General features: G+C 36.1%; 1 protein-coding gene across 1 annotated transcript in view; it reads right to left on the bottom strand.

Annotated features, from left to right (window-relative positions):
• Positions 1–24,518, bottom strand: part of LOC127970146 (rho-associated protein kinase 2-like) — a 48,320-nt gene that overhangs the window by 9,621 nt on the left and 14,181 nt on the right. Inside the window, exons 2-14 of the mRNA XM_052572433.1 lie at positions 8,328–8,409; positions 6,338–6,438; positions 5,359–5,496; positions 4,317–4,577; positions 3,460–3,604; positions 3,231–3,369; positions 3,028–3,119; positions 1,904–2,063; positions 1,709–1,766; positions 1,499–1,510; positions 1,281–1,409; positions 974–1,201; positions 81–327 (exon numbers count right to left, since the gene is read on the bottom strand). Coding sequence (XP_052428393.1) covers positions 81–327; positions 974–1,201; positions 1,281–1,409; positions 1,499–1,510; positions 1,709–1,766; positions 1,904–2,063; positions 3,028–3,119; positions 3,231–3,369; positions 3,460–3,604; positions 4,317–4,577; positions 5,359–5,496; positions 6,338–6,438; positions 8,328–8,409 — 1,792 coding nt within the window. The remainder of the gene's footprint in view (positions 1–80; positions 328–973; positions 1,202–1,280; positions 1,410–1,498; positions 1,511–1,708; positions 1,767–1,903; positions 2,064–3,027; positions 3,120–3,230; positions 3,370–3,459; positions 3,605–4,316; positions 4,578–5,358; positions 5,497–6,337; positions 6,439–8,327; positions 8,410–24,518) is intronic.

Genomic DNA, 24,518 nt, shown 5'->3' with positions numbered 1-24,518 from the left:
AGGACAAGAGGTGGAATGTGGGTGAATATGGTTGAGTGTGAAATGAACACACACATTCAAAACAGAGGATATGCACTTACCCTGTAGATCAGAGATGGTCTCAGAGCCCTGGGTTTGCTCTCGTTTCTCTGTGTCCAGCGCGGCCTGCAGGCTGATGTTGTCTCTCTCTAGCGTGAGTTTGCTGTTCTCTAGCATGCAGCATTTGTCCTGCAGTTCTCTCACGTGAGCCTCCAGCTGCTGCAGCTGTTTTGAGCTCTCGGTTTGAGTTTTACGCAGCCGCGCAGCAGCATCAGTTTCTGCCCGCAGTAACGCATTTGCCTCATCCAGCTGTCAGAGAGAGAAAGAGAGAGTTTATAATGAGGACATGACGCTATGTTTCTAGGATCACTCCGTTACTTGATCACACATGAGAAAAACACACAGCCACGTGTCGCTCCAGGAAGACTGAAATTCTGGGAACTCTATTTTTAAGTAAATGAATGATGCTTTTAACAGATGCTGTATTAAGCATCAAGACTATGCAACAAAATGTCACAAGTATAAAATATACACACAAATGATTAATTTCTAAACCTCTAAACTAATGATAAATAAATATTTATTTTATATATTATATTAATTACAGTTTAAAAATTCTATTTTAATATTTAAAAAACTATCTTGTGTATTTTACAATGTAAGTTATTCCTTGGCTTTTTTCAGTTTCCATTATTCCAGTCTTCAGTGTCACATCATCACAAATTTTTTCAGGATTCTATGTGAACAAAGTTCAAATACCATTTTTGTTTTTTACATATTTTGTATATCACATAATAATTTATCGTTACAGGCACTTTTGATCAATTTAATGCATCCTTGCTGAATGAAAGCATTAACTTCTTACAAAAAAGAAAACTTACTAACCCCCATTTGTTTGAACAATTATATATATAATTATTGAATCAATATCTTTTTTTCCCTTTAACCCACAAACCTGTTTCTGCAGGTGGATGTTCTTCTCATTGGAGATGTGCGAGTTCTGGTTTTTCTTCTTCATTTCATCCAGCTGATCCTTCAGACTGTTCACTTCATTCTCCAGGCAGCGTTTGCGGTCCGCTTCACTCTCTGCCCTGCGGTGACTCTCTACGTTCTTGTGCTGTAGGAGAGCTTTCTCTCTCTCCAACTGTCTCAGAGTCGTCTCCAATCCTTTTCTGCTATTTATCTATAAACACATGTGGTAAGATAACTGCATATTCCTGCACACAAATTGCTGAGATCTCAGAGATGAAACATCCACTCACTTCTTCATCAAGCTCTTTGGTGATCTTCTCTAGGCGGCTACTGTTGCTTCTGTATTTTTGCTCCAGCTCATCTTTGGCCTGCATTTCATTGTTGAGCTGCTCTTCTAGAGAGTGAAGTTTCTTCTGGAGCTGAGTGGAAAATAAAGCAATTTACTGTAACTGTATGAATTACCTAACAAGACCTATATATATTAAGCAGACAGAAAGTGAATACTTACTGCTAAATTGTCCTGTGGGCAATAAAAATAGAAACAATTAAATGTTAGAACCAATTCTGCAAGAAGCACTAATCATTTTAAGTTTAAGTCTCATATTAAGTCTCTAACCACCAGGGACTACTTTATGATGTTAATCCAGTCTCTACAGAGCATAACACAGTTAAAATAAATGTATAACCTGATGAAGGTGGGAGTGTATCGGTGTCATACCTCTGTATTGGATGCTGGGTGATCTTTCATTGCTGAACTGTTAACAGCATTCAACAACCTACAGAAAAACGCATCAGGTAATCTGTGACGGTAGTTATCAACTGGTTTTGCATCAGGACAACAAGTACAGATCCAATGCTGGATCAAGAAATGGTTTATTGTGCAAAAGTGAAAAAAAAAGAAATCTGGTCTTACTGGTCTTCTTTAAAGTAGGTGAACCCCACAAATGGCAGCTGATTGCCAACAAAGGCTTTGGATATGGGAAAGGTCTCTACTTCTCCTTTATCTTCCTCTATCTCATCGAAATTACTGGTGTCTATGTCACTGCTCAGCTCTGGAACCACAGGTGCTGCAGCTGGAGAGAGGATCGACAAAAAAGGGTCACTGTGCATTTATAACAGCTGATGTAAACAAACACAGAGTACAGATAATAATAATAATGCTCATAAATGCACACTTCTACCTCAGTCTTGCTTTGTCTTTAGTTGGGTAACACTGGAATACGAATGTGTATTGAGCACAGTTATTATAGTTTTAGAACTTTTTCATTTTGTTTTTATTTTGTTTTATATCAGTTTAAATGGGTTTGTTTTAATGGGACACAAATCGTTGAGGTGTGCACTAATATTAATACTAAATACTGATACTACAAATATTTTCTGCAATAGTTCATAGCTTTTAAAGAGAGATCTTTTAAAAAGAACACTTTTTATTCAAAGAATGATATCAATACCCTTGTAAAAAAAAATCTTAATTAAAAATAATAATAATAATAATAATAACGAAAAATAAAGTGGTACAGAAATAACATCCTTTCAAACAACATCCAAACTAACTAAATGTAATGTTTTTGGACACTTAATTGCGTGTTAGTTTCAACTAAATGCAATCGGCTAAGATAATATTTCTATTGAATAAATATAAATATTTATATTCTATATATTCACATGAGCTTCAGTATGTCAAAATAGTGTGCAAAATATTATTAAAAAGGTTTATTTTAAAAATAACTTTAGTGCACTTCTTTAAAAAAAAAAAGTGAACAAAATGTATTTAATAACATTTAATTCATTATTTTATCATCATTTATTTTAATTTATATGTTAATATTTGTTCAGTTGTGCACTTTTTCCACAAGGGAAATGTTCCATAAAGGCAAGAAAGTGTGTGAGAAACACATTCATTCTCTTTATTGATTTTTTCTTTTTCAGTTATATGACAAATTCCATAGACATTTTATAAGAAAAAAAAAAGAAAAAAAAAAAAAAGAAGAAGTTTTCTGTATGCAAAACATGCAAGTATAATGGACATTTACTCACTCTCTCTAATGGTGCTGAAGGTCCACTGGTCATTTTTAAAGAAAGGATGTCTTTTAATTTCTTCTATGCCATTTCGACCCAGGCGAACCTCCCTACCAAATGCAAACATCCGCCAAAACATTTCGTCAAACAGGCGTGAACCCTTGCAGTTGACCATCAATCTGGAAATACATGTACATCTATCTGTGCATGTAAAAGCTCACCTCTCTGTCAGAAAGGCACAGATGATGTTTTTGGCTTCTTGAGAGATCTCAACGTCATCAGGAAAGTTAAGAGAGTTCTTATGGTCCATAATCTTACTGTAGGTCCCCACCAGAGAATCGGCGTAAAACGGTGTATCACCTACACACACAAACATTTATCTCATTGAATAAATCAACAACACAAAATGCACAATGTAGGCAAACGCACAGATTCTTATTTCTGACTCACCAACCAGCATCTCGTAGATAAATACTCCCACTGACCACCAGTCACACTCGCGTCCGTAGTATCCGTCCCCTCCCTGAGACTTGAGAACCTCCGGCGAGATGTAATCAGGGGTCCCGACCGCAGTGTCACAGTGAACCATCCCTGTCTATCATCAACCAATCAATCAATAAGACAACTGATAGGATCTTTGTTGATCTAGGTCTAGAGACTCAACACGGCACCATATACAATTTACAAAAGTACTATCACGTTACATTAAATCACACACAAACGGATGTGTACTGGCACTAATTCAAACATTTTTCTCAGTGTGTAGTTCCACTTCTCTACTCTAGATGGCACTATAGTATCACTAAGCAGTATGTCCAGTCTAGTTTTTGTGGCTGGACTGTGGCACTAAATGGCAGGGTCAGAAATTAAACAGAACTTGGGGGAAATAACTAGCAATAAAAGTGACAAAAATGCCCCAGATATGCAAATTGTGGGGCAAAAATTTTAATACATAAATAACCTTGTCCCTGTCATGAATTACATTTAATCTTTATTCAACATAAACTGAGCATTTTTAAAATATAACAGCTTCTTAGCCTCAGTATGACCCTAAGACCTCTGAACCCATCTGAGGTTCAAGGAATGAGAGGAAGGCTGGGTTTTTCTTTGCTTTTTTTTTTAGTTTAGACAAGAACTGGCATGTGATCAAGGTATTTGTCATGCAATTACATCCAAGAGTGACCTAAAAATCCCTGCATCTAAGGTGAAAGCGCCTGGTCAAAAGTGGACCAGAGCGAGCCTGAGATTTTGATAACTGTCTGAGAACTACAGAAATTTGGCATTGTGATAACTGGATATCCTCTTACCCCATCCATTTTCATGCAGGTCCCAAAGTCAGCAAGTTTGAGGTGTCCGTAGCGGTCCAGCAGCATGTTGTCCGGTTTGACGTCTCGGTGAATAAAGCCCATGGAGTGAATGGCGTCCAGAGCCAACACAACCTCAGCAGTGTAAAACTTTGCCCACTTCTCTGGAACATCGTATGTACTGGTGAGATTGACAAGATCTCCTCCTGGCATATATTCCATTACCATGTAGAGAGAACGATCATCCTGGAACGCACAGCACAGCTGAGGAAAAGATGAGAAAGAATTGAGAAAAGAGAAAGAGAATTAATATTAATTCATTAATTTATTGATTGTGTTGTGATCAAACTAGAGATACTTATATATATATATATATATATATATATATATATATATATATATATATATATTAGTTTAATTAACTTAACACACTTTTACTTTAATTTTAACTAGAGCAGCTAGCTAATTAATGAAATATAATATGATCGTAATAATCATAATAGGAATCAGTAAATTATTTATTTCATTTTTTATGTTTCTTAAAGAAGCCTCTTCTGCTTACCAAGGATGCTTTTGTGATACAGTAAATACAGTAAAAGCAGCAAATCTGTGAAATATAATTACACTTTAAAATAACCGTTTTCACTTTAATATAATTTCAAATGTAAATTATTCCTGTGATGGCAAAGCTGAACGTTCAGCAGCCATTACTCCGTTCTTGAGTGTCACACAATCCTTCAGAAATCATACTAATATACTGATTTGGCTCTCAAGAAACATTTCTTGTTATTATACAGTAAATGTAAAAAAAAGGTATGATCCTTTTTGAATTAAATTAACTGCTTTACATAAAAACCTTACTGTTCCCTAACTTTTGAATGACAGTGTGCATATTGTATAGTCATGTGATATTTAACACTTGGAAACATCATATTCCTTAAATTCATAGATCAAACCATAGTGAATATTCGTGTGTGAAAAAGCATTGTTACACATGAGAGAGGACAAGTTTTTGGTTCCAAAAAAAGATATCAGTGGATCTTACCTGCACGACCCACGGGCTGTCAGCAAACGCCATGATGTCACGCTCCTCCCAAAAGAAGGCAGAATCTGAACGCTTGATCATTTCAAACTTGCTGAGCACCTTCATTGCATACACCTTCTGAGAGGCCTTATGCCTAACCTACACAAACACACAACCAGATCATAACAAACTACATCACACACCTTCCGCGAGAAAACTAGCCAGACGTTCACTAATGAATTACTAATAATCTACATTATTCAATTTCTAACAGGCCTTGTACCTCACTCCCAAAATGATTTCAAAATAAAACTAATACATACTCTGTGAGAGGCTGTTTTGCCTTCGACACAGACAAGCCACATTTTAAAGCACCCACTGATGTTGTGCTTCAGGCATAACACACCCACACAGCCCCTGTCAGACAACTGACAGAGGAGAATACTGGGTAATAATCATGTTGTTTGTGTCTGCAGGCTTGTCCAGACATATCCCACTGCATCTCTCCTCTGACTATCACAAACACACACCTAAGAGTCACGACACAATAGAAAACAACACATGCTTTCTTTTTCATATCTAAATACACAATTGCATGAGGTCCCATTCAACGGGGACCACACAGAACTGCTTGCAGCATTTGGATGAATGTGCACAAACTTAACCCATCCATACAGATTACACATTACTTTAAGTGTGGCTATCAATAGATCTAAATTATTACAATTAATCTCATTTTAATGGTGTAAACAGTGCTTTCAAAATGTAATGCATTGAGAAACATGTTGATGCCGCAGATTTATTTAGCGGTGTATGTGCAACTTATGTGTGCAAATATATTGCCTTTGCACTAAATTAACTAATAAAATAGGTACAGCAATATAGCATCAGACACAAAAGAAAGAAACAGTGGGAAGGATTTGTAAGTTTTCTTAGCAGTCAACATGTATACGTATAAATGCATCTTGAAATTCTTTTAAAGACTTAAGTGTTTCCTTACCAGCTGGACTTCTCCGAATGCTCCTCTACCGATCACCTTCACTCGGTCAAAATCATCTGGCTTCATCTGGAGCTCCCTTATTTGGCCCATAACCTTCTCATCTGTACACACAACACATTAAAATCACATTTCCTTGGTCATGTCATGAACAGACAGATTTAGTTTTCAGGCTGACCTGTCAGGTCTTTTAATAGTAATGACTGACTAATTTAAAATTTACATAATTATAATAAATAATATTAAAAAAGAATAATAATTATATAAAAAGAATAGTATTATGGGCCAGTATTTACCCATAATACCCCTTAATCAGGGTAGTGCCATAATACATTTTTGACAGGAATGAAAAAGAGGCTGAGGAATGGAAGTAAATGCATTCAGTTGATTGTACTGTTGACAAAACGTCTTTCAGAAAAAAAAAAAAAAATTATGTCAAGACTCCATAAAACAGACTTAATTTTGAAAGTTGTGCGCTGGATAAATTACATTATTTAGGACCTTTATGTGCAAGCCATTGTAAAGACATTAAATCCATTCCTCTCTGCCTCATTTTAATTTACATTAAATTCAATATGATGTCTAACCTGACTAAGGTCTATTGGCCAATTTATTGAAGTGTTTTTAAATATTTTTAAGCTTTTTCTTTTTGCATAATTTCCATTTGTTATCATTAATGTTATCATTCTTGTTTTTTTGCGAGGAAACATTACAATAGATATATCTACACTCTCTCTCTCTGTCTCTCTCTCTCTGTATATTTATATAATATATATATATATATATATATATATATATATATATATATATATATATATATATATATATATATATATATATATATATATATATATATATATATATATATATATATATATATATAGTAAGTATGCATAAGTATTTTAAACGCACACATGAATTATAATTGGCCCGCAAAAAGCATTCAAAGATCCTTAGTCATTTTTCTCATTCACCCCCCCACAAACAAATCTTCAGTATATACTGTAAAGTTCAGTAGTTATTCATCAGAACATTGAGCACATTAAGTGTGAAATCAACATCAGGACTGACAATGATCAAAGGCCAGTGCAGAGCGTTCACACAGTCTGGTGGATGAGAGGACTGTTGAGTCACACACTCTCTTCCAAACCAAACATTATAATGTCCATACAGCCCTACTGGTCTCCATGACAACAGGCAGAATCGGGAACAAAATCGGGACAGAATGTGATAATTAGTCAAAAGTTTAATAGCGCATGAATAGAACACAGTACAAAGATGCATTCACACAGACATGGTACTGGCTACTGAACTTAAACATCACTGATAACTTTAATACAATAATTTTAATACAATACTTTTGTGAACAAATGTCAAATTAGATTAACTGTGCTGAAAAATATAATACATGTAAGCATCCTTCCAACCATTCTCCAAACTGCTTTCCCAACGGTCTGACATGAGGATGCTGAAGCCTGTCCAAAGGTACTGGGCCACAGGCAGGAGGACTGGATGAGTCCATCACAGAGCCAACATTACAGCCCCTGGTATTCACATACGGTCTCTAATATTAACCAGACCAAAACTTCTTTAGCTTATGAGAATGTGCACATCCAGAGCTGTACAGTCAAACTTTGCTTAATGTGCGAGACACAAAAATGAAAACCACAAGTGTCCTGAAAAAGAACTGCACAGGAAGTGCATTACAATCCTCCATGACATCAACTCCAAGCCATTTCTTCATACCCAACACACACAAAAATGCAGTTTTCACAGTCTGTGTTGACAGGTCATTATTTACGTGATGAGCTTTAGTGTTGTAAAGTGAGGGGCCCAAATTAGGAAGAGCCACTCAAAACAATTCGACTCAAATAAATGATGTTGATGTTGTAGCAGGAAGCAGCCTCATTGTAAAACTTGATTCCACCATTAAGTATTTCCTTAAACCGCAGAATAACACAGAACAACAATCAGAGAAAAACACACTACTCACATCTGTTCAAGAAGGTCTCGATGTTCTTATTTTTACGCAAGGCCGGAAAGTCCAAATCTAAAACCAGGGCATTCATGGAATCCTGAAACACAAAGACAAACACTGAGTAATGCATTAAAATAACGATCTCCTTGCACACAGCATTTATTCAAAGTGAACATGTCTGTGGAAAAACCTTGGAAAATTTGTGAAGCAAATGATCTACAGTTTTTTTTTTTGTCATTTCTAACTTCTAACATTTTTACAATACCTCTCATTAATGCCAACCTTTGTTAAAACCGGTTTGTACCTTCCTTATAGATTTCAACCTTTTTTTTGGCAATTTTCAAGCAAAAGTGCTGCTAGCATCCTATATGATGTAAAAATCAATAAACGTCCGATCAAATTAACTGCTGCGTAAGGCCAGTATAGAAGAATTGCTCTTAATTCATATATTTCCTTAATTCGAAACACGTTTTAATAATATAAAACCACATGTGCTATGGATGCATGCATATAAACGTCTCACTTCCACTCCACACAACAGAAGAATGTCAGAGAATCAGAAGCTGTACATAAAATTAGAAGCATTTTATGTAAATAGTTGTAGGAAAAAAAAAAAATGTTTATTTGTCTGGGGGAAAAAAACAAATGTTAAGCGATATCCATTTTACTTAAACCCTGAGAATGAGAATGGAATGAGCTACAGACATATTTCAAGGACAGGAAGTTTAATGGCTAGGCAGAACTTCCAGCCTGAAGAAAATAAGATTGATAAGTCAGCAAGGCTTTTCAGGCAGTAGATAATAAAAGAACATCCACTTCTCAGAGGCTGATCTGACAAGTCATTCATCATTTTTTTACCCAGCTTTTGTTACCCAGAGCACACTTCACCTTTTTTGGGCATCTAGATGGGCATCTGCCCTGAGGGAATGCAGCGTATAATGAACGGAAATGCATTTAAAACAATTAAGCAGAGCTTGAGGCCACCGGGCCCATGGATGTGTTCCTGCACATGCAGACTGAAGTGTCGGCTGCTGGTTTCTGCACTGCTGCGCTTGTAAAGTGCTTTGAAACAAGACCAGGTCTGTTGTGACTGACATATCAGGCATGGTCTCGCTGGAAACCCTTCCCGGAAAACCCTTCGGAATGTCCAGCAGCCACACCTCTCCCCCTCCCTCCCTTTTTCTCTCTCTCTCTGCTGCCCTGCCTTCAACTTCCAAAAGTTCTCTACCCTTTACTGCAAAATGTGAAATCTTTATGGACACAAATCTTCACTACTTTAATAAATGCATCTCTTCTGTCTCACTTTACTCTATAGCAGGGCAGGGAGAGATTTATCAGATAGATCCAGCATTGTTAACATACTGAAGATTTTAGTGTACTTTTTACTGCACCAGTAGGCCAGATTTGCTCAATGTCATGATTAAGTACCAGTACGAGACATTTTAATGACATATGACTATTTCATATTTTACCAGCATCTAATAATGATGGTTCTGTTACGCCATGATGATTTTGCATCATAATGATGATGCTTCTTTGGTTTGGGAACAAAAAAGGTTTAGTGAATTAAATATAATGATATCATAAAGACTGGATGCTACATAACAATGCAAGTTAATAATTAAAATAAAATACAAATATTGTTATTATTGATACAAGTTTATTGAATAAATAATTTGGACCCACTTTATATGAAGTGTTTTTAACTACAATGTACTTACATATAAACTATTTAAACAATTTGCACTTACAAGTTGTACTTATTACATACAAACATCTGCATGTAATTAAATCTATAATTTCTGTAATAGCATCCAAAACTACACTGCTGACCCTGCACCCCTACGCCTTAACCAGAACACAAGACCTCTTGTGTTCTGCATCAAAAGTAATTTGCAATAAAAACTTAATTTTAAAAAAAGTAATTTTTTAATTACTTAAAGTAACTTTTTTTAATGCAAGTCCATAGTAGTTAAAATAATCCAATATAAAGTGGGACCAATATTGTATTTGTTTAAAAAAAATTATAATAATAATAAGCTGCATACAGATATTAGTTTTGAGATTTAAAGAGTCAATTCTTTAAATTAATTTAAATGAATTAGTCCAAAAGACAAATCTATTAAACCTGTTAACTGCTTTGACATTAAATATACTGCTGAACTCTTTAGGAAACACTGCATAGCATCATGGGACTATAGCTAACGTTTGATTAAACTCTTGTGTGTGCCCGGCCCGCTGAATTTTACCATTATCAACAGCACATTTCCCAGAACAGAGCACTTCAAATATAAAACTTCTATTTAAGGAAAAACACACCATCTATCTCAAAGCACACTTCGGCAGGAAATGACACCTGCCAGCAGAGGCTCCAGTGACACTGCTGTAGGGTCATAGTGCAGCTTAGAGATGACATCATTTCTTCCAGTGCCCCCCTCTCCTATACAGCCATCAGAGACATGAAACAGAACATACCAAAACACACCAAAAAAAACATTTAAAACACGAGGATGGTGTCAGGTATGCTGAAAAGCCCCAAAATACAAGGGGCCACTGGTACCCAAGAACACACATGTAACCCACCTGTACAAACACCCACAAAGGACAACCACACTGGATTTAAAATCGTGGCTCCATTTTCAACCCAACAGACGCAGAGTTTCAACTTTTGCCTGTGATTTGCTTAAAAGTTTAATTTGAAAGAGTGTAATTTTTGCACCACTAAATATATGTCATTTTGCACATTAACCTGAGACAAGTATTTTAACACTTAACCTTTAACAGAAGGTTCTTAAAAGAGCTGATCAAACCTCTGTTGATGTGCAAAAGGTTAGCCTTGACCTTCAGCCTCTACAGGCCAGGAAAAAATAAAATAAAATAAAAAAAGCACTGTATGTTGTGAATACCATATCTTTAAAGACTTCAATAATTCTGATGAGGTCAATGGAACCTCTTCGAAAAAAAGAGAAAAAAAAGTTTAAATGCCTATAAAATTATTTATTTATGATATTCAGTGTGCCTGAGGGTCTAATCACCATTAAAGTATTCAAGTTACCCAGCACATGGTGGAAGAAAACCCTTTTTGTGTCATTCAAACAGATGTGAAAATGTGTTTTTCTTCCATGAAATAAGTGTTTGACTCACATGAAGTCCTCTATTATTTTCGCATTACACTGAAAAAAACAGGTTACAAAAACTGCAAATTTACAAAAAACATACTACAGTCAAAATGACAAAGCAAACATACAAAAAAATATCTATAAGTGACCTATGACAGACTATGACCACATATGATTTTGAGTTACAGACTCACACATTAATGAAGAAAAAAAACCACAACATTGTTATGAAACATGCATGAAATTCATGTTAATGCAAAAAGCAAATTAAAACACTGGAACATGAGTGGGAGTTAAAAATACTGCATCTTGGCACTTTGACATTACCTCTCGCACACACACAAATCATGAGTCACACCCACCTACACACACACAACCTCTAACTGCAATAATGACAAATGATTATTCACGCTTCAGTTAAACCTGCAGACATCCTCTGGTTCGAACACCCCTTATTCTAACACTTTCAACTTCATTTTACTGACAAACTCTCAGCTTATTAGTGCCTCTGTGTGTAGCATTTAGTGGTCACTGATACAACATAATGATTAGCAGACCGATATTTGGAAATTTGAAATAAGCATCACTCAGTGTGTAATAAAATAGTCTGAAGTCCGAACAATGAGAGCAGAGGTTTGCAAAAATATGTGGCTAAATTAAACATCAAATGAAATATGAAGGAAACTGGAATACAGAAGTTAAATATTATTGAAAAGATTAGAGTTCATCTAACACAGCGAGTGACATCGCAACATGCAATGTGCCAAGGTGGTAGGTTCATTGCACACCGTTTACAGTAGAAACGAGAAATCCTTTGCTTTTGCATACTAAACTATATTCTGTAGTAACTTCTCACCATCATGCAGCCTGACGCATTTAGTTAAGAGCTTTTTAGGAAGCCAAACACTTCAACTGAACTGATGCTGATGCCAGTATCTAGAGAGAAGAGTGGCAGATGGCAGATATAACATAAATGGTTATATTATGTAATAAACTTTTATGATGGCAAGGAGACATGCTGAAAATAAATTTAAAATGCTGCTCAATATTTACTACAACCATTTGATCAGAAAATGTTTATTATGCATTGACAAAGGTGTTGGCAGATTTTGGAACAGACAAAAATGTAACACGCACTTCTGTAAATCCACCAAGCAGTTTTCAATCAATGCAGATAATCTCAAAATAAAACATTCTGCTGTTTAACTGGTCTGGCAGATGCATTGGTGTGTCACTAGTATCAGAATTTAACAGTTGTTCACACTTGCTAAGAGTCATTTCCTGAAACCTATAACAGTTTTCAAAACTATCTGTGCGAAAATCAAAACCACTTAGTAAAGGTCTGGCAAAATGTCTAGACATATGGCAAAAAATAAAATAAAATTAAATAAATATATAAATAAATCTCCTGTCCAGGGATTTCTTTATTTCATTTTTATTTCAATTTTTTTGCCATGGATTAATCATAGACAGTGGTGGACGAAGTACACAAGTCAAGTACTTGAGTAAAAGTACAGATACATATAATAAAATATTACTCCAGTAAGAGTAAAACTACTCCTTTTTCAATCTTACTCAAGTGAAAGTACAAAAGTACTCGATTTTTTTTGTATTTAAGTAAAAAAGTACTGAAAGATAGATGTTTGCAATTTTATATAGGCTACTTAATTTAATTTTATATTAGCACATATTCTTTTTATAATCCTACTGCTCAAAATACCCAGGGTTTTTTCCAAAATAACCACTATATGGAGTCAAGATATATTTTTGTTGTTGATATGGACTACACTGATGAGAGTGATGTTAAAACTGTGAAGCTTACACTGTGATGTACCTGAGAGAAAACAGAGATGACCATCTGATTTTCACCAGTAAGAACAAAGTATTTTAAAGTTTGTTGTTTTACAGAACATCAAAGTTACAGTACAGACCAAAAGTTTGGACACACCTTCTCATTCAAAGAGGTTTCTTTATTTTCATGACTATGAAAATTGTAGAGTCACACTGAAGGCATCAAGGGCTATTTGACCAAGAAGGAGAGTGAAGGGGTGCTGCGCCAGATGACCTGGCCTCCACAGTCACTGGACCTGAACCCAATCCAGATGGTTTAGGGGTGAGCTGGACCGCAGACAGAAGGCAAAAGGGCCAACAAGTGCTAAGCATCTCTCGGGGAACTCCTTCAAGACTGTTGGAAGACCATTTCAGGTGACTACCTCTTGAAGCTCATCAAGAGAATGCCAAGAGTGTGCAAAGCAGTAATCAAAGCTAAAGGTGGCTACTTTGAAGAACCTACAATATGACATATTTTCAGTTGTTTCACACTTTTTTGTTATGTATATAATTCCACATGTGTTAATTCATAGTTTTGATGCCTTCAGTGTGAACCTACAATTTTCATAGTCATGAAAATAAAGAAAACTCTTTGAATGAGAAGGTGTGTCCAAACTTTTGGTCTGTACTAGTTAGGAAGAACATTAAGGAAAATATAATTATATTTTCATAATGATTTTTTCTTTCTCAAACCTTGTCTGTGGTTTAAAAACACCCCTGGCGAAACGGGGTGCATCTCTTCCCACTTTGATAATTACTGTAGTTACCATGTTCTGAACATCACATCCTTTCTTTTCTACCCAGGTGTAATCTACATACATACATACATACATACATATACATATATATATATATATATATATATATATATATATATATATATATATATAGGTGGTTGAATAAAAATATTTGGACATTATAAAAAATTCAAAATCCTAGATAGACAGTTAGCATCAGCTAACAATATTTACTTATTTTCAGTACGGTTATGAATAAACATTTATGTCTGTCTACTCTTCTAGTTAATCCAAACAATATACATATGTATAACGTTACTGTTGATAAACAATATAAAAACAGACGTCACATAGGACATTTTAATAAAACTGTTTAACATTAGGGCAGCGGGGAATTTGAACGTGCATGAGTTATTGTATTTAATCTGTGTTATTTAAAGTTTTTTTTTTTTTTTTTTTTACCTAAAATTGATGCGTCTGCACTCGAGCATTTCAGTGGGCTTAAACAGATCACTCTTTACAACGGATTTAGTTCCCAAACAACTGACAATTTTGACCTAAATATGATTTTCAGTTACAATAATTAATCCTAAATTTCGACATTAATAACTTACTTTTAGCAACATCAGACGCACGCGCGCTCACAAGATCTCCCGGTTCTTACTTCTGGAGACTCGCACTAAACGGTTCATTTGAATCAGTGAGTGGTCGACTCCAGAACAGCTGCTGCAATCGGATCATTCTAATTCCTAAACGAATCATTTGGTGCGATTCACGATCCGATTTAAAAGTTTATTTTGAAAAGACTCAGTTCGTTCATGATGAATCAGGCACCGCTTCTGCGTGTCGGAGCACGTGATATATTATAGGGAGTAACGATATGTTTTATGAAATGTAGTGAAGTAAAAAGTACGATTTTATGCTTTGGAATGTAGTGAAGTAAAAGTAAAAGTCACTCAAAATAAAACTACTCCAGTAAAGTACAGATACTTGAAAAATGTACTTAAGTACAGTAACGAAGTAAAGCTACTCCGTTACTGTCCACCACTGATCATAGAGCTCATTTTAGGTGCCTCAGGTGTTCAAATATATTTGTTATACATTATACAGGTTCACGTGTACTCCGTCTGCAGTGCGTATTCAGTATGTGTATGCGGTGCAGAAGCAGCAGCGAGAACGCATTATTGTAACGCGAAAGCACATTAAAATAAAATGCGAGCGCAAATCTCTCCACTCGCACGCAGATTTCCTCTGCTCTGTCACAAAACCAGACTCAGATTGCTCAAATACACACTGCTCTCGCCCGGAGAGAGAGCGCACATTTAAAACGCGTCTCCTCTTGCTCAAACTGCATCCTGTGCACTCACAACTCTCTCTATGCTCATGTGCTTGATATTAATTATTTTTGCACCTTATTATTTATAATCTTTTCTGTTCACATCTTTCACTTCTTTTACCAAGTGCAGTGTGAATGCTCTTATCTGTTAACATGGGCTTGGAAAAAATGCGCATCACAGACAGTGTGTGTGAACCTGGAGTTACGTAGACCTATGCCCAGTCTGCTCTGTTTTCGCCCTCAATTCAGGCATGCAGCGGTCTGATCGGATAGCATACTGCGGGAGGTCGGGGTTGCGGAAAATCGTGCTATAAAGCGATTTAGAAATCACACATGCTTAAATCATGATTTTATGATGTTTTCAACTAATTGCACAGCCCTAGTTTTTAGCCCCGCCCAAAAAATCCTGAACACAGAATTGGTGAAAAACTGTTTAACTCTCTAAATCCACTAGTCAGTATAGAATTTACAGTCTTTGTAATGTGTATCAGCAATACATTTGTAATAGGGGTGCTCCGATCACGATCGGCCGATCGCTATGCGCATCTCGTCAGTAAGGCTGACGCATTATAAATGTTACAAATTAGGGGTGCTCCGATCACGATCGGCCGATCGTTAATGCGCATCACGTCAGTAAAGCCGGTTCTCTAATCAGCGGTTAATTCCATCAGGTGCGTGATTTCACATAGAGCAGATGTAACTACACAGAGCCGTTGTTAATAGAGAAGATGCGCAAATCCACTTCATTTTCAGCGTTTTTTGGCACATCTTCTCGGTTAACAATGGCTCTGTGTAGTAACAGCTACTCTATGTGAAATCACGCACCTGATGGAATTAAATAGAATAGAAAACCGGCTTTACTGACGAGATGCACATAACGATCGACCGATCGTGATCGGAGCACCCCTAATTTGTAACATTTATAATGCGCTCAAACAATTCTCAGAATTGGCTTTTCAGGGACTTTAAGACTGGGGTAATGGCTGTAGAAAATTCAGTTTTGCTGTCAAAGGAAAAAATAAATTTTAAGGCTGCACGATTATGACAAAAATCATAATTTTTAAATATTCCCTTGAAATTGTTATTGCGATTATTAATTATGATTATCACAATTTACACTGAATGATGTTTATACCATTGACTGATGCAACTGCATGCTGTAGTTTTATATGAAAATAAACAAGCTGAAGACGCTAACTGAAAACTTTGTGTTTTCTATTCGGTTGTTAAGTGATGATGTAAGAAGCACTGTTTATTCATATTAATCATTTAAGCTAAATGCTTTCAAACTTACGGTATACACTACAGTTTCCGTGCTCACAGCGTCCCAAACACAAATAATTTTTATATATTTTTTTTTATATTTATATTTTCATTGTCTGCCTATCTGGGACTTCGGTATGGAGTTAAAGGTTAAGATTATAACTTTTTCGCAAGTATTCTATCACATTGTGAGTTTATATTAGCACCTTTTGTTGTTTTCTCGTGGTAACTGATAGAGCGTTTGGACACGGAAGTGCTGCTATGTGACGTCAGACTTAACAAGCGAATAGTATTAAGCCTCAAATTTCAACTATACATCAGATTGGTTTCTTCATTAAATTATAAAAAAGTAAAAATATGAATAGGATTATGATGTTATACTGAGACTAAAATTAAAATAATGGGAAAAACCCTTAAGATAACATGTAAAAAAGAAAAAAAAAATATGCATCTTAGCAACGCAGAATAACATAAGTGGACTATGAATGATTAATTACTGCTTTGAACGATTATGTAATTATGGCATCCATAATTGTAATCTTGATTAGAAATTAGATTTGATTACATTGCGGTTGCACAAGAACCTTCGCATTACAGAGATTTCACTAGGAGAAGATTTCCTAGTCAACAATAGGCAGGCAGAGAAAGTGTCAGAGGGCAGGATATCTGTAACTCTTAAAGTATTGGGAAAAGGTTTCCTGGTTGTTTTGACTGAGGGGGCGAGAGGAACAGCTGCTGTTCCAGAGTAAAAATGGACAAGGCCACTATCACACCACCTTATATGGCCGTGTTTCTCCTATCTACCCACAGAAAGAGAGAGAGAGAGAGAGAGAGAGAGAGAGAGAGAGAGAGAAAGAGAATGAAAGGAGGGAGGGACCTGATAAGTTCTGGAAAGAATTAAAGGGTCAAACGTTACAAGATACTTTTATATATTAATCTTCTCATTCAAGAAAGAAATATGGCATGCAACACACAGTAAAGAGGGTTTTCTTCTTAAAATCTGTCAAAACAGAAATCAAAGCTTCATTATGAAAATACAAACATTTTCTGCATGTGTGCTTGCATTTGGATTCTTATAAACCAAGTATTAGTTAACTAGTTGACTAAGTTGAATTTCCTGTTATCACTGAGAATTTCATCAGCTGCATTCCCAATTGATTTCAAACTGACCTCTCAAAACAGACTGTACACATTCCTATCAGTCAAAGTCATTACCTGAGCAACTTAGGACAAGAACTGCAAATGATTCTGGTTACTCATTTGTTTGAAGTGTAATTTGATAATTGTCCAACAAACCACTTTTACTTGTGGTGGGGTCTCTCGTAAAGTAAAAGCACAATTGTGCTGAGTAACAGAAATAAAGTGTTCCACTCCTCTGTCAATCCATCTATCCTGTAGTGGCTATTCAGTGAATTAAATGTATTGAAGATGAATTGAATGCAGCGTTCCTGCTCCTCCCTTTGGCTAATGAATGCGCACAGACACAAATTAATGTGTGCAAGTGCAGTATCCACCTGTGGAAAACAATGAATACTGTCTGTTTTAGAACAAACATAGTGGGCCGCCTATGAAGGCAGCATTTTTTTAAAAACCTTAAAATTTAAGCAAAATCAAAAAACAAGTTTTTTGTGAAGTTATTTCAAACAAAATAAGGCCAAAATGAAGTTTGTTTGTAATTCATTTTAAGAGACAATCATCCTCCCAAACTTAAGGGCTCCTAAATTGGCTGTTCTTAACAAAATTCAAAGCTTAATGGTCTCGCTGTAGTTTTCTACCAAAAAAAAAAAAAAAAAAAAGAACAAAGAAGAACTTGTTGGTTTAAAATTAGGAAATTAAGACAGCAAATTTATTCACTCGTCTATTAATCCATTTATCCTCCAGTGATATCTAATAGTAAATTCTATCTAATAGATTTTAATTTAGTAATAATAATAATTATTATAACTAGTATTATTAATAAAACAATTGTAATTACTAATTATTACATTTATTGTTATTATCATTATGAAAGTCATGTTTATAATTATTATTATTATTATTATTATTATTATTATTATTATTATTATTATTATATGTTTTAGCCAAATTGTGCAACCTACAATCTAGCACAGCAAAGGGGAAATAATTTTTCCCAAAATTGTGCAGCCCTAAAAAAAAAAAAAAAAATCCAGCAAAAAATGTAGAAAGTTACTGAAAGGTCAAATTGTACATTTAATTAACAGCGTGGAAGTTAAAATTTACTATTTTATCCAAAATTTGTGTTACAGGAACTCATTTGCGAGTCACTTCACAACAAATCAATATTTTTGGGGAATTCTGCCTACTATAGGTACTAGGGCTGTCAAAATTGCTCAAAAAAGACGTTCGAATATTCCCTCTAAAAAAAACACGAATATTCGAACTATTCGAACATCTGGTGGCGCATGTTGTCAATAACGCGCATTACGTCAATAAAGGGACAAAATAATACAAAGAGACATAACTACTTGTATAGGTAGTCTATTTAAGTTTAAACATAACAACGTAGCCTATTACCCACACAAAAACAAGGAAATCAATTAATGGCCAAGACTGCAGACCTCACGCTCTCTCACCCTCACGTTCTCTGCGCATAAAGGTTTAAATAAACAAACAAATTTTTCAGTGCTGATCAAGAGTTTTGTGCAAGTGATTTAAGGTCGCGAATTCTTTCCCAAATATAGCAGGCTTCATTCAGTGATTGAAACAAATATTATTAATATGAATTGAAGCTTTACAGAATATAGAACTGAGCGAGCTGTGCTGTGGTAAACATGGAACTTTTCCTTGACATGAAACGATAAATCAAACCTCGGGTCCATTGCTTGACAGAACTCCCAGAAGCCTGCCCCATCCGCGATACTGATCGGTCTCATGTCCTAACAAATTAACGAAATTAATTTATCCGTTATGGCCTCTTGTCGTGTTGCAGACAAAGCGCTTGTGGCGGGCGATGCACAGTAACGTTAAGTGACAAGACGTGACTGTTTAGCTGGAGTTCCACACATTATGCCATGCTCATTTGGGTGCACATTTTTGAGATGTGACCTCATGGTTGAATGGTATGCTAACTGTATTCTGAATAGCTTGCATACAACTTTAGCTTTCTCTGCTGCGGTCGAGTTGCTCTGCGCTTGGCTGGCATCTTCCATGAAGACGTGTCAACTTTCAGCAGTGATGCTGTGCCAGAGACAGTGCGACTCCTGTGACCTGTCCCTGAACCTCAGGCGTGCTAGCGCGCCCACTCGCAAAGCAGACAGCCACGCCTCTACTACCGCGGGCGTTTTTTCCACATTTTTTTTTTATTCGAATATTAATTTTCACCTTCGAAATTAGTTTTTTAAAACCTATTCAAATATATATTTGAATTTAGAATATTCGTTGACAGCCCTAATAGGTACCAGTTATGAGGTTTCATTTCATTTACAATGCCTCCTTAGAAGACAAATGCCTATGTATGCTGTAGGGGTGGTTAATCTGTATGATTTCCCGATTCGATTCGATTACGATTATTGAAGTCCCGATTCGATTACAGTCGATTTTCGATTATTAACGATTCTCGATTAACGATTATTGATTTTCCATTTCACAACAGAAAGTAGTAAACAAACTGTGTAAATCATTACTAATAAATGGTAGAAAAAAACCGAATGCATGTAGTGGTTGGGATTTTCAGTTTACTACATGCAGCAGGCACTCTGATTCCATGTATGGGGCACATATATATTATTCATATGACACACAAACACAAGTAGACAAGACCTTTTTAGTTCAAAATCTATGCCCCGTGTCACATCGCCTCTGCTTCTGCTATGAGGAGCGCGGACAGATCTGCCTCGCGCACGCGCCGACGCCGAGTGTGCACGGCTCGGACTACTCTCCACCTTACCTCCTAACTGTCCTATGAATACTTCAACCTTGTCTAACATACCCAGAGGCATTAGACAAAGTCTCCACTACAATACTGTCACCGCGATTGCGGAGAGGTGCGGTCAGAAGACAAATATACAGGTCTAGCGCGGAAAAAAATCTCCCGCCTCGTCCCCGCAACAATAAAACGCCTGCTAATTTCGCGATGAACACTCCGACCCCTGCAAACATTGTTCACACCTTGACATTTGGCAAAGGACCATTTACATTGGGCAAAGGATTCACCGTTTGTGCTTGGTGTACTTTCACTTTCAATATCTCCGTCATCTTCTGAATACAGATATTCCCCTTCAGAATCAGTGTCCACTAATAGAAGTCCCAACACTTCATTGCGGGTTTATTGAAGCTTTATTGATGCCATTAGATAATAATAAAAATAATAATGATAATAATAATAATCTAATGCCAATACTCGCTAACGTTGACAATATTGGTCAGATAAAATGGCTCACTCTCACACAAGCTCCGCTTTTTTTCGCACTGATTCAATGCGCTCTCGAAGATTTTGGTAAGGAGCATTACGTTTTTTTGAGTCAGAGATGAAGTATTACATGTCTGCTATCTGGTGCAGGGGAGATCGCTTGAAATTTGACACACTATTTGACAAAATCGGCCGTTTTATTCAGTGCCGCATCTTGTCGAGTAAACTCAACCATGGCGCCAAGAGGGTTAGAGCTCCTGCCATGAAAACCAAAATAAATCCACACGCTTGCTTTGAGCCCAGATGGAGCTGGGTGGATCGGTTGGTTGCTCGCTCCTGTTTTTTCCATTTTACACACCTGTTCTGGCTGCTTGCTAACTGGAACTGGGCGCGTTCGTGACGTTCAACTCTCGGTATAATTTTTTTTACAAAATAAAATAATGAAAAAAAAAAATCGATTTTTGAAAATTTAATAATCGATTCATACTAGTCCATAACATACTCGCGATTAATCGATAGTCGATTTTTTTCACCACCCCTAGTATGCTGTAGACACAAGATGCCTCACTGGTCTTGGTCTTAGAACCACTGTGTGAGGGGATGCCACACTTCAGTTTCACTGCAAAGAGATCTTGTAACTCCTAAAAAAAATTATACATTATTTATGAAAAGTGACAAGAGCTACATTAAACCATTACACAGCTGCTCATCAAAAATATGATGCTGAATTACAGCAGTCAGCAGAATCTCCGTCCCTCAGAATCAGAGAATTTGAGGTACACCACATCACTCCTTCCCTCGAAGACACCCATACACACCTGATAAATTCAGCAGTCTCCATAACTCACGTGTTTATATGTCAGCCAGAAAGATCGCTGAAGAATGTAGATCAGTGGTTTTTCCAGTTTTAAATGAACTCTACAGCATGAAGCTGGTCAGCATCGTACCAGCCTTGACAGGTTGCTAAAGAGTGTTCAACGGCATTCTCTACCCTCCATTAGTTAGTCAGACATTTTAATTAGCCTAATTTGCTAATGCCACTAGTCCAGTTAAAACATGTCTCATTCTTCAACCACACAGAGATAGGATTTTACGAACACAGAGCACACCAATAAAGCACAATTCCAGTGGAAATTGAGACACGGACAAGGAACATTCAAAACATCTGTTCATAAATTACACTGACAACGATCAGTTTCAATCAAAATGGAAAAAAGCTTGTCAGAGTTAGTGAACTATTTCATAAACTGGTTCAGACAACAGTTTCCTCAAATATCTACAAACTATATATACATTAGTTTGTTAAAAATTATCAGTTTCCACTAGGGCTGGGATAAACAATTATTTTTTCAACGATTAATCAAGCGATTATTTTTTTCAATGCATCGATTAATCTAACGATTAATTTTTCCAGACCGATTCGATTTCGCTTATCTCCCCATTAATTGACTACTAACAATTTATACATGTTGATTTACATATCTGAATTAAAAAAAAAACATGAATTCCTTAACATTGCAATTTGTTTATTGCTCTTAAAATTACAAAATAAAAGATTGACTAAGAATGCATTACTTTGCACTTGTATAGAGATAGCATTCAATAAAACCTTCAAGCCTTGAAAACACATAGCTTACTGACACAAGCTTACTGAACACATAGGGCCTAGCTTACTGAAAAAAAGTTCTTTCAGATGAAAACAACAACAACTTGATGTTTAGCATTCAATAAAAAAGGTCACCCAAAATACTTGTTTAGAGCAATTGAAAGAATACAGTAACCAATTTAAACTTGAGGGCTTTAAGCTAATACAGAGAGTGCTTTTCCAAAAAAAAAAAAAATTAACAGTGGGAGCCAGCAGCCTGTCATGGAGAAAAAAAAAATCTCTGAATGCTCAACATGAAACTTTGGCGTTCCACCCTTTTTCTATCGTGTCTAATGATTTTGGTTAATATGCACGAGAGAGAGAGAGAGAGAGAGAGAGAGCAAGACAGCGCTCGTGTAGTTTGAAGACTGTGAGTGCGCGAGCGCACGTGAAACTTTGGTGTTTCGCCCTTTTTCTATCGTGTTTAATGATTTTGATTAATATGCACAAGGGAGAGAGAGAGCAAGAAGCGCTCGTGTTGTTTGAAGACTGTGAGTGTGCACGCGCAGCCGGGGCTCTCTCTCGTACTTACCCTGACAGACTCAGCAGTCATTCTATTCTACATCACTACCGATCAAATAAGGATTTGACAGCCGCCAAAAAAAAGATCAATGAGAAATAAAAACAGGTCGATGAATCGATGCGCATATTTTGCGTCGACGTCATCGATGACCTCGACGCGTTGTCCCAGCCCTAGTTTCCACATAAATATTAAGCAGCACAACTGTTTCCAACATTGATAATAATTAAGAAATGTTTCTTGACCACAAAATTGGTGTATTATAATGATGGATCATGTGACACTGAAGACTGGAGTAATGCTGCTTAAAATTACAATTCAAAATATAAATATTTACTTTGTTATATTAATTGTAATAATTCATAATATATTACTATCTTTTTATCAAATAAATGCAATATATAATGAGGGTTTTCCTTCAACACGACTAGACAGAGGTCTTCAAAACACACATCTCCTAAAGATGACACATCTCACGTCCACCATGGCAATCAGATAAAACTTAATGACAACACACAACATGGGTGTGGAACTTCTCTTCAGCACAATAGCATATCATAAAACAACATAAACACCGCTGCTGTCCGGATGGACATTAGACTAGACTACAGTGTACATACTGCTCACCTGCCGTCTGCTTACAAAGCTCTGCAATAAATACATCTTGCTGAGAAGCTCCATTTGCCCTCAAATCACTTCTGAAGCCACAGTTGGGCAGTTTTCAATGTGGTTGATGCATTCTGGTATTTTACACCAAGAGGTTTGGTATAAAGAAACCACATTGGCCAAACCTTTTATTTCAGTCACAATTTCTGTTCTAGGAAAGAGGTGTTCAGGGAGAACCTTTTGACAACCTAATATTTTCTCAGAAACCATATTTCAGAAACACAAAACAAGTTATTTCATTAAAAGATTAGTTCACCCAAAAATTTAAATTCTGTCTTCATTTACTCACCATCATGTTCCAAACCAATAACACTTGCATTAAAATACTCTTTATAATGCTTTCTTTATAACGCTATGAAAAAGCTTTAAGTAAATGTGAATTTCTCCAGACCAGTCTAAATAAAAAAAACAAATACTATGACAGTGAAGTTTCAAAAAGCACACATGAGCATCACAAAAATTTTTTGAAAGTTTTTCTATATGAGTGGATGATATTTAAACTGATATCTTTGATATCACGTTGTTATTCACTGATAATATCCAACCTTGAGTCAGTGAGTCTAACTCTAAAAGTGAATCAAATGTTTCAGCCTAGGACTGTGAATAGGGTTGGGTACCAAAACCCAGTGCCATGGCACCGGTACCTATGGAACTGGTATGCACCGAACTGAATCAAAACGTAGCCATAAACTGTACACAAATTTGCGATCGCCTCAGAGTC

The sequence above is a fragment of the Carassius gibelio genome, chromosome B13 (assembly GCF_023724105.1).
Source record: "Carassius gibelio isolate Cgi1373 ecotype wild population from Czech Republic chromosome B13, carGib1.2-hapl.c, whole genome shotgun sequence".
NCBI classification, from domain to species: domain Eukaryota; kingdom Metazoa; phylum Chordata; class Actinopteri; order Cypriniformes; family Cyprinidae; genus Carassius; species Carassius gibelio.
This window is presented reverse-complemented; position numbering and strand designations above follow the sequence as displayed.